This window comes from Nicotiana tomentosiformis, unplaced genomic scaffold (assembly GCF_000390325.3).
Source record: "Nicotiana tomentosiformis unplaced genomic scaffold, ASM39032v3 Un00115, whole genome shotgun sequence".
Lineage (NCBI taxonomy): Eukaryota > Viridiplantae > Streptophyta > Magnoliopsida > Solanales > Solanaceae > Nicotiana > Nicotiana tomentosiformis.
The window spans coordinates 66,674-84,133 of NW_027174674.1; the positions used below are offsets into that span (position 1 = coordinate 66,674).

Genomic DNA, 17,460 nt, shown 5'->3' on the forward strand with positions numbered 1-17,460 from the left:
ATAGGCGAATCGAATCCTTAATTTACTTTAACATTATGTCTTTTTTATATTTTGGCTTTTCAAAAGGAGTATAATCTCCTGTAAACTTAAACCATAATCTTCAAAGTCCTTATTACTTTCTTAAATACAGTTCCATTCAAAATTTGCCACATCAATTGAAGATGGTGGGAGTAATTTCTAATTTTCAGCCTTGGCCGAAGGGTGAAGTCAGAAGTGGGATAGGGAGGATATACATTTATGAATTTAAAATCTACAATAATTTATACCGACCAGCTCAATTGCTGTCTTATTCACCATTTGTCATGTCCATAAATAAACGTCTCTTTTCCGGTTTACAAATACAACTGAAAGTGGGAACATGTTTAATGACCTTTCTCTGCCTACAAATGAATGAATCCCTCCCTATGTCCATTAAAGAATTTCAACTTCCTATCTACACCTCATACATGTATATATACCTACCCTTCTCACCTTCCAATTACAACAATCCCCAGAAACAAAAACCCCAACATAAACAATTAAACTTATAGGGACTTTCAATATACACAAGTTAAATTGAACTGAATCCAGCATTATCGGCGTGTACCCGTGACCCTGGATTCAATCCGGGTCTTGATAGGTTTCAGTTTTAAGCCCATGCTCTCTGGAGAGAGAAGCTCGGGGGCGATACAAGACGGAGTTAGAGGACTCCTTGGGCTGCCACTAAGCTGGTTTGGTCTGTAGAGTCCATATCCCATGAGGAAATACTCCATTGGTATCAACATTGCATGTGGCTGCTCTTCTGTAACCATAGATCCACACGCCTGTACCTGCAATTTCAATCACAACCCCATATCTTTCGTGAACAACACCATTCCTTTATTAATTGAGCATTTACTCAAAAGTACAATTACACATAGGATCTACAACTCTACACAAGATCCAATGCCTAATGCCAAGTTGCCAACTAATACATCAACATTTAAAATAGTATAGCATTAAATAAGTACACATAACTTCAATCAGGATACTTCTGCAGCTTTTTATGAACGTGCACACATCATTTTATTCAGGTATACTACAAACAGCTTCTTGCCCAACCGGCCTAACCCTATATAACTTTTAGCCTGAAAAGGAATAGCACTATATGGAAATAGTGTGTTGTTACACATTAAACTGAAATCATACCTCCACTAAGGCACTGAATCTTCTGTCCAACTTTGCGGTCATGTGGAGAGCATCAGAATGGAAAGGAGAACTATCCCCGACAAATATGAGAGTTCGACATTGTAGCTTTTTCAATCCTTGTGTGATATCAGGTCTCCTGCTCATTCACAAAACCAAGCTTAGCGAGGTCTAATTTTGTGACTATTCAAAAGCAACACATTGCTATCTATATTTTATATGCAGTGAGATCAAGCTTCCTACCCGTCAATAGCTTGAAGAAAACGTAAAATGTTTATGCTCTGCCTCTCATCTAGCAACTGAAAATATATTAAAGAAAAACAAATACAAGAGTTAGACAAAAATTAATATCTGCAAAGCAATAATCTAACAAAAAAGTAGAAGAAGAATCAAATTGACTAACTTCTGCAAACTAACTACCAGAGAAAAGGCACTTACTCTTCTGCATGCTTGAGCTATATCTGATTCTGGAACTTCTGCGCTGCCACGGACCTCCTGATACATTTAAAGCAACCTCCTTATTCATTCTGATCAGTCGGAAAAAACAATAGACATGAAGGGGAAAAAAAATGGGACACAACAGGTACCTTGCTGAAGTAACGGTATAGTAAAAAGTCTTTCAGCAGACCACACATTCCATAGAAGTAAAGTAAATTCGACATGACCTGCGGATTAACAATTATCTCAAATTCCATAGAGCATATTTTCTTCTCACTTGAGAAAAACGTAAAAGAAAAATATGAAATGGTACCTTATTATAAAACCATTCACTCCAAGAAGGTGCTCTGCATAGAGGGGAAACAAGAATCAAACCAAGAACACGCTCCCTATGTTTTATCTGCAATTTAAAATACATGTTAGTGAAATATATGATTGTACCACTAAGAGGAGTATCACATGGGCATTTTTCAGGAAGAAACTTACTGCAAATAATGTGAGTATATAAGCACCAGCTGTTACTCCCATACACATTACTGACCGCAGCCTGAAAACAGCAAGAATATGTAGCTTAAAAAATTTTCCTCTTTTTTTTCCTGGATGATTCATTGCTTATACAGAAGTTATCAAGAAACGGCTCACAAAAAGCAGAAATAGATTTCAAAGTTCAAACAAGTTACTAAAAGAAAGGAAACAGCTTTTGCAGTCTTTGTATAATCATGATTAAAACATATAGAGTAAATAAAGCTCGAGAAATTACCCAAAATAGTTAAGAACCTCAACTATCTGATCAGCCAAATCATCTACTGAAGGTGCAGGATCCTCTGGACAAATTGATGCAGCTCCCAACTGCAAGAACTCTTGTCGTGTGAGATATGGAGATAAGTTGAATCGATTTTAACAGAACTTGATAATAGAGCCAAAACCCCAATAAGATTGCATGAAAGAAAACAAGCTGGCTAATTCATGGACCTCATGCCCCGGAGGACTTATGTGGTAAATGCAAAAGTAATGGAGCAGCAATGAAGCTGCTTCCGGACAGAAGAATAATCCCTGGAAACATGACATATCTGCAAAATGCATGTTTGAAAGCAAAACAGCATAAGCCCACGGGCAAAGATCAACAAACAAGCAATGATATATAAACGACCCCAAAGCACATGAATAGAATACTGAAAATGGTAGATATGGAACTCAAGAACGCAAACTACTCACTTACGATTTAGAGCTAAATCTGGATAAGTTATCAGTGCTGGCTTCTCTTGGTCTCCATAAACTATAACAGACACAGGGCCGCAGCCAGTCCGTACGACATGCTCCTGAATAGAGTTTCTTTGGGTAAGTTCAATCAATCAAGATAACAGATATCCATAGACATCCATTATCTACAGAATACTAATTTCTCCAAGTTTATAGTTAGCAGGAAAAGCTCTATTAATCAGTATGATTTTGTAAACCAGAATGAATTTGGTTTAGTGCAATTTAAATCACTTTCTAATACAATATCACTCACCTCGAGTAAAAGACACTGTCGTCCTCCCCCACCCCCAAGCTTTCTATCCTATTTTTTAAATAATTTCCCCCTTAACCATGTGGAATGAGTGTAACTATGTGATCGGCTCACTACACATTAAACTATAACGCCAAATAAGGAAAAAAAGATTTTGAATTATTACCAGCTCTTTAAAGGAGATAAGAAGAAAAGAGCGGAATCAAAAGACAACAGCAAAGAAGAGAAAAATTGACTCATATGTTACGCAATATGAGTCGTTAAATAAAATAATAAAATGGATAGACAAAGTAAAAGGCAAGCTGTGTTTGAAAGTGACTGGAGTCACAAATGTCACAAGAAGATGATAGGTAAGTCTCAACCAATAGTGTACAAGAAGAAGTTATATAAAAAAAAAAATAAAAAAAAAAAGATACAATCTAACACTCACATAAAACCCAAAAAAACCACTAAATGAATTAACGTCAACATTACTCAAAAACACTCCATTTGATCTCCAACAGAGGAATGAAATTATAAGCAATCAATACAGCTAAACAGTCAGAAAAAAAGCTAATTGGCAATTGTAGAATGTGTCTGCAACATTTAAGACAAGAAAGGAGATGAAACACCATTCAAAATCCAATTTTTTTGCGTTCTTCTGTAACCAAGGAAATGATAATGGCTCTAAAACTTTTATTTGAGGAATTCAATTACTCACGTCCCTTCATCACCAATACAAACTATTCAGCCCTCAGTGGCTAACCGAATAGGGAAAAAAAAAGAAGGGGAAAATGGAAAAACAAAAAATAATTGATGCGTTTTATGAGCCTGCTAAGAAATAAATGCAGCGGTCAAACAAAAATTTTCACGGCAGAGAATAGAGAATCTCCACCAGTGACGGATACTTCAAGCTTTAAGCTTCTTGTACCAGAAACATTGCACATTTTCTATCAACGGATCAAAATCCAATAATCTACATTAAACAACATTTAAAAAAGTTGTCTTTGCAAAAATTAAATGGAAAATTGCACATATGAAAAGCCAAAATGCATTATCAATGCCCAGAAATGATTTCAAAGAAGAAAAACAGCACAATAAATTAGCCAATGTATCACGTATTAGGCAACCCCATTTTCCTTTATTTACCAATACACATACAACATCCATAGAAACAGACAGATATGTCGTAGGAGTCAAAAGGGTAAAAATGAAGAAAAAGATCAAACCTTTCCGCCGAGATAAATGGTCTCAACGTCGATGGCAACAGAATCGGTACTTGAATTAGAGTCTGCCATTACATTCAGCTTATCTGTGTTTGAAGGTTAAAAGAAAAACCAAAGAAGCCTCACTTTCCTTGAACTCTTTCTCTCTTTCAACGCATATATATTAATGTAAAAATGGGTATTCCTTATACAACAAGCGATTCTTTCTCTCTTCAATCCTTTTCTTCTCAGCTCCTCTTTTGCTCTCTCTCTCTCTCTCTCTCTCTCTCTCTCCTCTCTCCACTTTCCTTATTTTGGTTTCCCCATATTTATTTATCCGACGGTTCATTTTTATTCTGAAGATTTTCAATCAGTGGCTTAACTTAACCTCCACCGACGCCTCTCAGGCCTTAACCATTGACTCTGGTCATATTGTAACCGCAGTTTACGACCGACAGCTTGGCATTACCAAATTCCTTTCCCTAGATATGCGCATATGCCACCTTATTGCGAACTTCTTCATATTACGTCGTTGTGCTATTTTTTTTGGATTTTTTGGTAATGTTTTTGTTTTCATATACTCCATTCACTTTTACTTGGCATGTATATTAAAAAATAGATTTTTATTTCTATTTGTCACTTTACGCATATAAAAAAAAAGACAATTTTTTTTTTCTTGTTATACCCACAGTATTTATTACTCATTTCAAATTATTTTCTCAAATTCAATAAAATATGCATCAATTAATATGTATATCATGGTAAATTATGCACTTTATTTATTATTTTTTAAGGAACGTGAAAAGTCAAAACGTGCCAAGTAAAAGTATACGGTGGGAGTATTAATTTCATGACACATAACAATAGGAGAGGTTCTACAATTTCTAAAGTTCTACAACTTCAAACTCTCGCTTGATACCACAATGACTGTCATTTTCCTTTCTCGAGGTTAAAGTTGTAAGTCTAATTGCTCCAATTTCACACGTTATTATAGAATAATTTTCTTTTTTACTTCATGGAAATTATAAATTTAATCAAGGGAAAGTAACACATGAAATTGTAATTGGACCCAATAACCTTAGTTTGTAGATTTTAAACTTTTTTCGCGTGAACTGGTTTAGTTTTACTTAATAACGTGTAAAACTACAGTTACGGCGGCCAAAACTGTAGCTTTTAGTCGTTTGTATGAGGACTTGAGGGCCGAGGTGGGGATAAGAGGTTGTTCAGGTTAGCCAAAGCGCGAGAAAGGAAGGCACATGACTTGGACCAAGTAAAGTGCATCAAGGACGAAGAAGGTAGAGTTTTGTTGGATAAGGGGCTTATCCGTCGGAGATGGCAGACCTACTTCAATAGTCTCTTGAACGAGGAGGGGGACAGGAGCATTGTACTTGGTGATTTGGAACTATCCGGGAGTCGTTGTGACTTTGGGTATTATAGGCGGATTAGAGTTGATGAAGTTGAGGGGGCTATGCGTAAGATAAGAAGGGGCAAAGCGACCGGACCGGATGAAATCCCGATGGAGTTTTGGAAGAGTACGGGTAAGAAAGGCTTGGAGTGGCTCACCAGAATATTTAATGTCATTTTTAGAACGAAGAAGATGCTCGAAGAGTGGAGGTGGAGCATGATGGTTCCTGTATACAAGAACAAGAGTATCCAGAATTGCAATAACTATCGGGGTATCAAGCTGCTTAGCCATACTATGAAAGTCTGGGAGAGAGTGGTAGAGCTAAGGATGAGGAGGAGTGTGTCTATTTTCGAGAACCAGTTTGGGTTTATGTCGGGGCATTCGACTGCATAAGCCATCCACCTTGTTAGGAGATTGATGAAACAATATAGGGAGAGAGAAAAAGACTTGCATATGGTGTTCATCAACTTAGAAAAGGCGTACGATAAAGTTCCGAGGAAGGTTTTGTGGAGATGTTTGGAAGTTAGAGGTATACTTGTTGCCTACGTTAGGTTGATTAAGGACATGTATGATGGAGTAAAGACCCGAGTGAGGATGATGGGTGGGGACTCGGACGATTTTTCAGTTATGATGGGGTTGCATCAGGGGTCGGCACTCAGCCCTTTTTTGTTTGTTCTGGTGATGGATGTACTGACGCGCCACATCCAAGGGGAGGTGTCGTGGTGCATGTTATTTGCAGATGATATTGTATTGATTGATGAGATGCGAGATGGTGTAAATGCGCAATTAGAGGTATGGAGGCAGACCTTGGAATCTAAAGGTTTCAAGTTGAGCAGGACCAAGATAGAATACTTGGAGTGTAAGTTCAGTGGCGAGACTCAAGGAGGGGAATGAGAGGTGAAGCTGGACTCGCAGATCATCCCTAGGAGAGGGAGTTTTAAGTACATTGAGTCTATTATTCAGGGGGGCAAGGAGATTAATGAAGATGTCAAACATCGTACTGGGGAGGGATGGATGAAATGGAGACTCGCTTCTGGTATTTTGTGTGACAATAAGGTGCCACCGAAACTTAAGGGTAAGTTTTACAGAGTGGTGGTCAGACCAACGATGTTGTATGGGGCTGAGTGTTGGCCAGTCAAGATCGCTCATGTCCAGAAGATGAAGATAGCAGAGATGAGGATGTTGAGATGGATGTGCAGGCACACTAGGTTAGATAGGATCAAAAATGAGGTTATTCGCGACAAAGTGGGTGTGGCCCCTATTGAGGACAAGATGTGGGAAACGCGGCTTAGGTGATTTGGTCATGTGAGGAGGAGGAGAACAGATGCCCCGGTGAGGAGGTGTGAGAAGTTGACATTAGAGGTCCTACGGAGAGGTAGAGGTAGGCCAAAGAAGAGGTGGGCAGAGGTGATTAGGCAAGACATGGTGCAGCTTCAGCTGACCGAGGGCATGACCCTTGATAGGAAGGTATGGAGGTCGAGGATTAGGGTAGTAGAGTAGGTAGTCTAGAGTGTTCATAACAATAGTATGGGCACGCAGTCTCGCTTTCTGTTGGTAGTAAGTTTCTGTTATCTTCTTTCATTGTTAACCACCTTACTATCTTGTTGTTTTATCCTGCTTTTATATGGCTTTTTGGTACTGTCCCTTCTTACCTATATTTTCATTAATATGGTTCTTATACTTTCCGGAGCTGAGGGTCTATTGGTAGGGGTAAGGTTTGCGTACACACTACCCTCTCTAGATCCCACGGTATGGGATATTACTGGGTATGTTGTTGTTGTTAGTTTTACTTAATAAAATGTGCGATTCTGAATTATTTAGATCTCGACTTATAAAATATTCTTTTACGGTCATTTATTTTTCTCTTAATAGGTTTGAATCACTTAAATAGTCAACAAACAATAAAACAACAACATACCTAGTGTAGTCCCATAAGCGGGGTCTGAGGTAGAGTGTACCGTAATCCTTACTCATGCCTTTAAGAAGGCAGAGATGTTTGTTTCCGATAGACCCTCGGCTCAAGAGAGATAAATGGAAAGGAAATAACAAGCAAACCAATTCTGACACCGCAAGTGAAAATACTAACAAAACTAACACTAAGGAATGCAAACAGAAAACCAAAACAAATGCAGTAACAAGTAACAACATAAGACTATAGATACAAAAATACACAAAAGACACTAAGGCCTCATTTGTTTGTACTTAATGGAGGTCTGAATCTTAATCATTCAGATCTCAGACATTAAGTGCGTTTATTTTCAAAGTCTGAATCTTAATTATTCAAATCTTAATCGTTAAGTGTGTTTATTTTTTTTTACTTCACAACCACTTAATGGGTCCGAATAGGTCTGTATCATTAAGATCTATAACAGAGACTTAATTTCATTAAGATGCTATCATCCATATTCATTATTAACTGCCGCCACCGCCTACCATTATCAACTACCACTATGCCACCCACCACCACCATCATCCTCAATCATAGCCGCCACCATTGTCGACTACCACTACCCATCATCCCCACCACTCCCACACCATCATTAACGATAACCAACACTCATCCACCTCAATTGCCATAACTAACCACCCCATCACCATCAACAAACATAGCTGGCACTGCCCATCATTATAAACTACCACCACCCATCACCATCTTCCTCAATCACAACTACTACCACTACCATCCTCAATCATAATAGCTACTACTACCAATCACCACTAGCCACTACCCTAAACTACCACCAACCACCGCTTTTAGTCGGCATTCACAAGCACTACCGTTAGCCATCACCACCAGCAACTATCATAATTTAAAAAGCTATATATTTTAGTGATGTAATATTAGATTAATTAGTATTTTATTTGAATTTTATGTTTATTAATTTTCAAATAAGTGTAAATTTTATACATTCAGATGTTAAAAATCAAACTGTCTTAATTATTTAGTATTCAGATCTTAATACACATCTTGACATTCAGATGTGTATTCAGATTCGGATGTCTTAATCTTAATACAAATTTTGATATTCAGACGTGTATTCAGATCCAGACGTCTTAATCTTAAAAAAAACAACAAATGAGGCCTAAGTGATGTATCAAAGCCACTACTACAAATACAGGCAATGCTCGGCTAGCTAACCCTTAAACTTTATACTCAACCTCCACACCTTCCTATCCATGATTATGTCCTCAGTAAGCTAGAGCGACGTCATATCTCGCCTAATCACCTCTCGCCAATACTTCTTCGGCCTACTTCCACCTCTATGTTGGCCCTCCAGTGCAACCTCTCACACCTGCTCACTGGTGCATATGTGCCTATCCTCTTCACATGGCCGAACCATCTAAGCCTCGCCTCCCGCATCTTATCCTCTACTAGAGACACACTCACTTTGTCCCGGATAACTTAATTTCTAATTCTATATAACCTAGTATGCCCGCACATCCATCTCAGTATCCTCATTTCAGCCACCTTCATCTTCTGAACATGGGAGTTCTTGATTGGCCAACACTCTGCTCCATACAGCATAGTTGGTCTGACCACCGCTCTATAAAACTTTTCTTTAAGTTTTGGTAGCACATTCTTATCACACAGAATACCAGGAGCGAGCCTTCATTTAATCATCCGATACGGTGTGTGAGATCCTCGTCGATCTCCACATTCCCTTATATATTACAAAATACAATCACGAGCCTCTAGTGAGCAACCACAAATACCAACCATCACTACCAACAATCACTTTCAACGCCAGCCACTAGTACAACTACCTCCATTACCAGCTGGTACTAACAATCACATCCACCATCAACCTCCATAATATATGCACCATTATCGTTAGCCATTTTCATCAAACCTCTCTCACCACCATGGCCAACCATTTCTACCACCAGTATTCACTACTAACCAGTTATACCATCCGCCTTCACTATCACCCACCACCAAGGTCTAACTCCACATCAGCAACTACCACACAATGATCACTTACGGCCATCAACTACCATTGCACAAACACCAACTACCATTATACAATTACCACAATATATAATAGCCCACTCCACAAATGCATAATCGTATATGCTACTGATCACGCCGAACTACGCCTTATAAAAAGAACTAAGCGGTCGTTATAAATATAATCTGGTTTACAAGTCCGGAGTCGAATCCCACACGGAATTAACCTACTAATCACAACTGCTAGTTTCACAAGAATTCAAGTAATCAACTTCCAGAAATATTGAATAATGAGTTGAGTGTTTACTAACTAAAAGCAAAGTAATTAAAAAGTTGTAATTTTATAACTAACAAAGCAAATGTTGTAGACAAGATTGGAAAGGTCTTGGGTTACGATTTCCTCTCTTATCGGAATCCTTCCTGCTATGTCTCCCATAAATTCGCCAAGATACTCTCTACCGATCGTGAGCACTTTAGGTGTCATAATTATCTTCTGAACAAATACAAGAATTTACTAGACGTATTCTTCCGAACTACGCTAGCTGGCATTAGTTTATCGCTCACTAAGATCGCACCAAGGTTTTGTTATTCCTAATTCCACCTTTAAACCCTCCGTATTGATTCCTCATATACGTTAGGAGTGATGTTGTTCAACAACTACCTAAATATATTCCCTTTTCCAAGTAATACATACTAAATATGCATAGTCAATTAGGGGCCTTCAATCAACCACAATAATCACGTAATTGAACAAGTAGAGAAAATTCAATGGAAAACTTATATTAAACGCAACAAATATTCATCCTCCAAGAGGTTCCATCAAACCCTAAAATAAAGAGTTTAGATACTCATAATTGTTTTCACAACTACAATATAAGAATTCATCACCAATAATAGAAAAGGGAAGAAGAAAGATAAAAACTCATTTCCGAATCCTCCGTCTTGCTCCTTGCTTGTTCTTGCCTTCAAAGATGTTGTGTAACCCTTAAAAAGTCATTCTTTGATGTATTTATATCACTTAGGGTTGCTAAGGGGCAGAATGTTTCAATCCCACTTTGGATGGGAAAAGCTGGAATCAGTGTCTGCCTTCGCGCGTCGCGTGCTAATGGACGGGGATTCAACTTTTGAAATTCTTCCATTTCGCGAAGCGATCCGTGCCTTTTCTTCACTTCGCTATTTTGTGCCTTCACTTTTCTCCTTTTTGCGTCTGTTTTCGTGCCACGCACGAGAATAGACGAGCTCCCAATCCTTCCATTTTTCTCCTTTTTTGCAATAATTTGATATCTTTTGCTCCATTATCATTCAAGCTCACTCCTACAAATAAGAAATACGTAATGAGTATAATTCACTTCAAAACTCATGTAATATCTCACAACTCACACGACAAATGAGATGAAAATACACTCAAAATCATGCACTTTTGGCCATTTATCACCACCCACACTTAGACTTTTGCTCGTCCTCGAGAGAATAAAATTAAGCGCATAGGCAAGAAATACATTTCAAAACATACTCGAGCATCACACCAATGTCAATGGTTTATATCAACGCTTAGAGCCTAGCATAAGCACTATTCATACTTTTCCTCAAGCTTTACGTCATGCCAAGACTAATTAAAATAATTGTGTGACTCTCTCTAACATCCTAGCCTCAAAATTTGACTCCAATATATCCCAAACTAAGACTCGCTTCTTGTGCCAACTAAAAAAAATGGCTTTTACCAATCTTTTGCAAATCATGTGTCCTCACCAACAAACCAAAGATAGAAAGTAGTCCACACACTCAAACATAAGTTTAAGTATATTTTTAGGACTTCTCCAATCGAAAGAATTCGCTCACACTCACAAAAATAACTCATATGCCACCCAAGTTCGTACCATAGGCTTTCCCGTAGCGTAAGACTTGACTAATTTAAGTTCGCATAGACTCGAATCTTCATAGTTTGTAATGTAGGCTAAGGGACGGGTAGGATAAATTTGGAAAACAATAGTGACTATCCCTCCTAAGAACTTTAATACACTACACTTCATTTTCAAACACCTTCTCATCACGACCAAGTCAATGTCATGCCACGAACCCATACACGATTAGGCCCTTCTTCTTTAAGCATTTCATCACGTCGATGCTCACTAACCCGGATCAATACCTGGGAGGTGTACTTCTAAATATTTTTTTTCCCTTTTTTTCTTTTATTTTTTACACTCCCCTTAATTTTTGGTGTTTCCAGCTAGTAATTCATTTAAACACAAAGCGCCTTCTCGGGCTTCCTATGGTTCCACACAAAAGCTACTCGGTCTCTCTCTCTTTACTCTTATAGTGACTTAAGTGCTTTCGGAGGCAAAGGGTGAACAAGATTTGATTAAGAACAAGGGGAATTTAGCTTGTAATGTGGGTGCCAAGGAAAATGTCTACATGCTCAAAAGGGTTGACTATGGATAATATTAGCACTGGTGGACAAAATGGCTCAATGGTCAATCTAAAAAATGCATATATCATCTCCTAGCCTAACCATATTTACTCATTTCGTTTCGACTCACACATGGGGCAAGTTCTAGACTAGCTCGGGATGGCACAGAGTACAACTCAAACTTCTCACCTCGCACAATGCACATGACCTACTTAAGACGGCTCAGACCTAGCTCTCAAGTTAAAGCAGCTAAGCACAGTCATCATAAAACCAAACCATATAGGAAGTACATAACAAGAGTCAAAAGATGAGCCCAAGAATCGGAGTAAAGTCACATATATTCTCAAGGCACATACTCACAAGAATTATGAGGAAAGTACTAAACACAAATGCTCCAGGTCTAACACCCGATATAAAATATGTCATGAAGCACAATACTCAATCTCTTCCCATTCCAATATCAGTTCAAAACAAATAAAGGGAAAAAAATCTTTTTGTATTTTTTTTTAGACTTTAAACCCTTAAGAAAACTGTCTAGGCAATCCATCGTTGGGCAAAGTCCACAAATTCTTTTACAAAGTTTGAGAAAGAAAAACTACCTAAGACTACCCGGTTCAAGAAATGGCATCCTCGGGAAAGAACCGTGGTTTAAAGAAAACCCAGGATTATGCCAATAAAAAGCTAACTACAATTATACAATTACAATGGCCTTGAGTGTGATCATAATAAATGTATCAATAGCAATTAAACACATGCCACAAAAATCAAATTCTGACACCCCCACCCCACACTTAAGAGAGTGAACTGTCCCCGGTTGCATAATATCACAGAAGCAAACAATAAATAATCAATAGTAGAGGGGGTGTCAGAAACTCCTTCATCATATCTCAGGCTGCGGGGAGGACCGGCAGCAAACCTCGGTTCGCAATGCTGATGGATCCTCCAATGCGACACCAGATGTGTCGACTGCTGCTATCATCTCACCCTCCCTAGTCGGAACAGCATCCCAACAGCCACCTCTCGAACCTCTATCGACTCCTCAGTAGCAGTTCCATCGGTATTACTCAAAGCAGACAACTCTGCATCCCCTGGCTCCTCAAAGTCTGTCTGGACTCCAATGCGTCGTACATGTCTCTATCCACTGATCTCTAGTCTCCTGTACGGCTAGCAAAGCACGGTCTCGTGCCTCTAAATCTTCTCGCAACTGTTGAAGTGCGCCCTCCATATCGGTGATGCGCTCACCATGGCCCTTATTCTTTATAGTCATTTCCGCTGGGTCCTGAACAGAGAAAATATCATGCAATGCCAACTCTGTGCCTCCACATATCTCATCATCCTTCTCAGTCAACTTTTATTTGGCAAGTAACGCATTCAAAGTATGCACAAAGTAGAGCGTTCACATCATGTTCTTTCTGGTCTTCGCCATTTGACTTCGCAAGATAGCTCCAATGTTTACTCCAATACCTGTCATCAGAGCATATACCAAGAACACTCGCTCCCAAATCATAACAGACTTATGCGTTGCTGGCTTGAATCTTTTGCAGACCCAATTCAACCATATTCGAGCCTCCTTGTTCATGTATATCGTTGCCAACCCATCGGTCTCTATCCAATTGGCTCGTCCAGATCACCTACACAAGATCGCAATTATGTGGTCCAAATTCGGCCTTTGCTTTCTCCTCCAGTACTCTGATTCGGACTGTGAAGGCATGCGGTAGTACTTATTTATTGCCATGGAGGAGATATCAACATGAGTCCCACGAACCCAAACAATGTCATTACCCCTGTCAGGGTCCCAGATTGCATACAATTCACGCACGAGAGTCAAATTTGCCTCGCCCTTTGGCCCTTGAGCAAAGCATGTCCACCCATTCTGCTCTATTACTCGCAAAATATAACTTGACTTGGTAGCCCCAAAATTCAACGGTCGTTCAAATAGTATCGGATTGATTTGCTTCATCTTTATAAGCTTCCATTTGTTCCACGCACTTTCACTCACAAACTTCGTTTCCCACACGGCCGTAGCACCTAGAACACTCCGCTCCCCTTTACCTTCGGGCAATGGAATTGCTGCCTCCTCCTCATCAGATGAGTCATGTTCATATTCTGACTCGACAACTTTTTTCGCCTTTCCCTTTCCCTTCACCTCAACTACTTTCCGCTTCTTAGCCGGTGGTGGCTTTGAAGCCCCCTCTATAATTTGTACCGGAACCTCTCTTGGACTAGACGACCGTGATTGATGCGCCCTTTGCTTTATTTTTGCAGGCCGTTCAGTGCTCATATTGGTGGCCTCAGTGTCCACCTCGAAAGTTCCATTCTTTTCCTTATCATGCCTAGCCTTTGTTCGCACCTTTGTATCACCCTTCTCAGCTATATTCTTGTCAGTTGGTGGTTTCTTTGGGGGTGGCTTACGACTACCACCTGCTCCATGGCTTCTAGTTGGTGTATTATAGATGGCCAATTCACCTGCAACGATACGAAATGCAGATTAGTATAATGTGTAACATTGTGTCATAGCGGTATACATTGCACCCCACACTTAGCCCGAAAGAGTAAGTGTGCAACCAGGGTACAAGTGTCTACTGCAACTTAATGACATTGATATAAGGTTACTTAGCATCATTGAAAATCAAGTGGGTAGGACGACGCACACGTGGTAAATGAGTCGTACCTAAGTTGGCCGCAGGTTGACATTTGTTCTAAAACGAATGCAATTTAAGTGAAAAAACCCCAAACGACTACCCCACACTCAAGATATGTTCATATTACCAAAATAATGAGTCTTGCTACTCAGACTTTGCAAAACCTATCAAAATTCTAATTCGGGCAATTTTTCGAACATCTTATATGCATAATATTTACCATCATGTTTCAATGCAAGTAACATGTGTTTTGCCCTCCTAATTTGAGTGAGGTGGTGGGAATTGTAGTTTCCCACCTCACTATTCACAACAACCAACAAAATCTTGAGCAACTATGTTCGAAAATTCAAAAGTCAATTATTCTACCAAAATAAACCATAACAAGCAAGAAGGAGAAAAATAAAAACAAAAAATAAACCTAAGGGAAACAAGGGGGGTCTGTTACTTACCAGGTCGTCTGAGGGATTTGGGGGGGGGGGGGTTCTTGGTGCAAGAGGGAGAGGTAGAACGGGGCGTGAGGTTTGGGAATGGAGAGGACGGGGGATTTGAAGGGGACTGTTACGTGAGGGAGATAGAATTGGGGTTGGGGGTGTTGAAACTAATATACCTGGGAACAAAAATTAGCTGCAGAGAAGAAGAAAAAAAAATTAAATACATAAACAATTCGCAAAGTGGGGCGCGCCATGCCCCCACTTTACTGTTTTTTGGTTAATTTGCTGGCCTGGACCGCGTCTGCCTTTGCGCGAGGCGCGGATTTAGACGAGCCCAGTGCTGGCCATTTTTTCAGCTTTTCAAATTTAGCAACTTTCGGCCTTTGTCATGATTTCTTCACCCCGAGTTATTCCAATTCACACAATCTTATTCCTGCAACATTCATAAACATGCCAATACTTCCACAATTCAAAATCAAACACGAAAAATAAAGAAAAACACAAAAATTAGGTTGCATCCCAACAAGCGTTTGATTTAACGTCGCAGCACGACAAATTACAACAAAACCATGGGTTGCCTCCCAAGAAGCGCCTGATTTAACATCACGGCACGACTCGGGCTATCCCTTATCAATGATCTTTCAAGTACAAGGTCGAGATCACTTTATCTTCCTCAATCATGCCTTGATAATATTTTAGTCTTTGCCCATTAACTTTGAACTTGCGGCAGCCATCTTCTGATATAATCTCGACTGCTTCAGTTGAATGCATCTCTACCACACGAAATTGGCCCGACCATCTTGACTTCAACTTGACCGTAAACAACTTCAATCTCGAATTATATAGCAATACCATATCTCAAGGTTTAAAACTCCGCTCAAGAATATTTTTGTCGTACATCATCTTCATTCTCTCCTTGTATAGTCTTGTGCTCTCAAAAGCAAGGTAGCGGAACTCAACAAGCTCATGCAACTATGTGACTCAACTTGTACCCGCAACTTACATATCGAGATTCAGCTGCTTCAATGCCCACAAAGCTCTATGCTCCAACTCTACGGGTAAGTGAAACGCCTTCCCAAATATCAATTTATACGGCGACATGCCAATTGGAGTTTTGAAAGCAGTACGATAGGCCCAGAGTGAATCATCTAACATTCTCGCCCAATCTGTTCTTGTAGCATTCACGATATTTGTCAAAATGCTCTTTATCTCTCTGTTCGAAACTTCCACTTGCCCACTCGTTTGTGGGTGATATGGGGTGACAACCTTGTGGCGCACACCATATTTTTCTCACAACTTTGCGAAGGCTCAGTTGGAGAAGTGAATGCCTCCATCACTGATTATTTCCCTTGGAGTGCCAAATCGGATGAATATATTCTTTCTCAAAAAACCAATAACCCCCTTTGTATCATTTGTAGGGAGCGCCACAACCTCCACCCATTTTGACACATATTCCATAGCTACGAGTATGTACTTGTTGCCATATGAGCTGACAAAAGGCCCCATGAAATCAATTACCCATACATCAAACACCTCCACCTCCTGAATTGGGTTCATGGACATCTCATGTCGGCGGGAAACATTCCTGGTCCGTTGGCATTCATCACAACCCTTCACCCAGAAGTGTGCATCTTTGAACAATGTCGGCCAGTAGAAGCCCGACTCCAACACTTTCGCAGCTGTCCTTACTCCCCCGAAATGGCCACCATATAGGGATGCGTGACAAGCCTGTAAAATAGAAGATTGGTTTGTCTCAGGGATACATCTCTGGATCATGTTATCAACACAAATCTTGAACAGATAAGGATCATCCAAAAATTACATGCGACAATCACGGAAGACCTTTTTCTTTTGTACAGAGGATAGGTCATGGGGGATAATACCGCTCGCCAGGTAGTTTACAATATCTACATACCATAGCACTACCTCAAAGCTTGTGACCAACAGTTGTTCATTCGGGAAAGTTTCCACGATCTCTTCTACCTCAACCTTCTTCTCCGCTCCTTCCAACAACAACAACAACAACCCAGTAAAATCCTACTAATGGGGTCTGGGGAGGGTAGTATGTATGCAGACCTTACCCCTACCCTGAAGGAGTAGAGAGGTTATTTCCGAAAGACCATCGGCTCAAGAAAACAAAAAGACTAAAGGAGATAATATTAGTATCACCACATAAATCATAGAAAAAATAGGAACAACATGAAACCCAGAAGAAAGATGCCAAGCAAAAGCGATAGCTAGTAAATAGGTCCTGCACTAAAAAGTGAAATAGTAAGACACCACATTACCACTAGCTATCTTAAACACAAACCCTAACAGACTGGTCTCAT

The 17,460-nt window shown here is 39.7% G+C and overlaps 1 protein-coding gene across 2 annotated transcripts; it reads right to left on the bottom strand.

Annotated features, from left to right (window-relative positions):
* Positions 1-259: 259 nt before the first annotated feature.
* Positions 260-4,653, bottom strand: LOC104107602 (protein NDL1-like). 2 transcript variants are annotated; one of them, XM_009616452.4, is made up of 11 exons: positions 4,321-4,653; positions 2,822-2,921; positions 2,575-2,672; positions 2,363-2,451; positions 2,089-2,149; positions 1,916-2,002; positions 1,752-1,829; positions 1,603-1,659; positions 1,408-1,463; positions 1,168-1,303; positions 260-809 (listed from the first exon to the last, which is right to left on the bottom strand). In XM_009616452.4, the coding sequence occupies exons 1-11, from the start codon at positions 4,387-4,389 to the stop codon at positions 573-575; spliced, it is 1,068 nt and encodes a 355-aa protein (XP_009614747.1). In that variant the 5' UTR covers positions 4,390-4,653; the 3' UTR covers positions 260-572. The 2 variants fall into 2 exon arrangements, with proteins under 2 accessions (XP_009614747.1, XP_009614748.1); XM_009616453.4 differs by having other exon boundaries at positions 2,818-2,921; positions 4,321-4,450.
* Positions 4,654-17,460: the final 12,807 nt, after the last annotated feature.

Coding starts and splice junctions, on each gene's coding strand:
- LOC104107602 (XM_009616452.4), bottom strand. CDS start 4,389: ATGGCAGACTCTAATTCAAGTACCGATTCTGTTGCCATCGACGTTGAG. Junction 2,452..2,574: donor TAAGTCCTCCGGGGCATGAG/GTCCATGAATTA, acceptor GAGTTCTTGCAG/TTGGGAGCTGCATCAATTTG. Junction 810..1,167: donor GATTCAGTGCCTTAGTGGAG/GTATGATTTCAG, acceptor TTGAAATTGCAG/GTACAGGCGTGTGGATCTAT.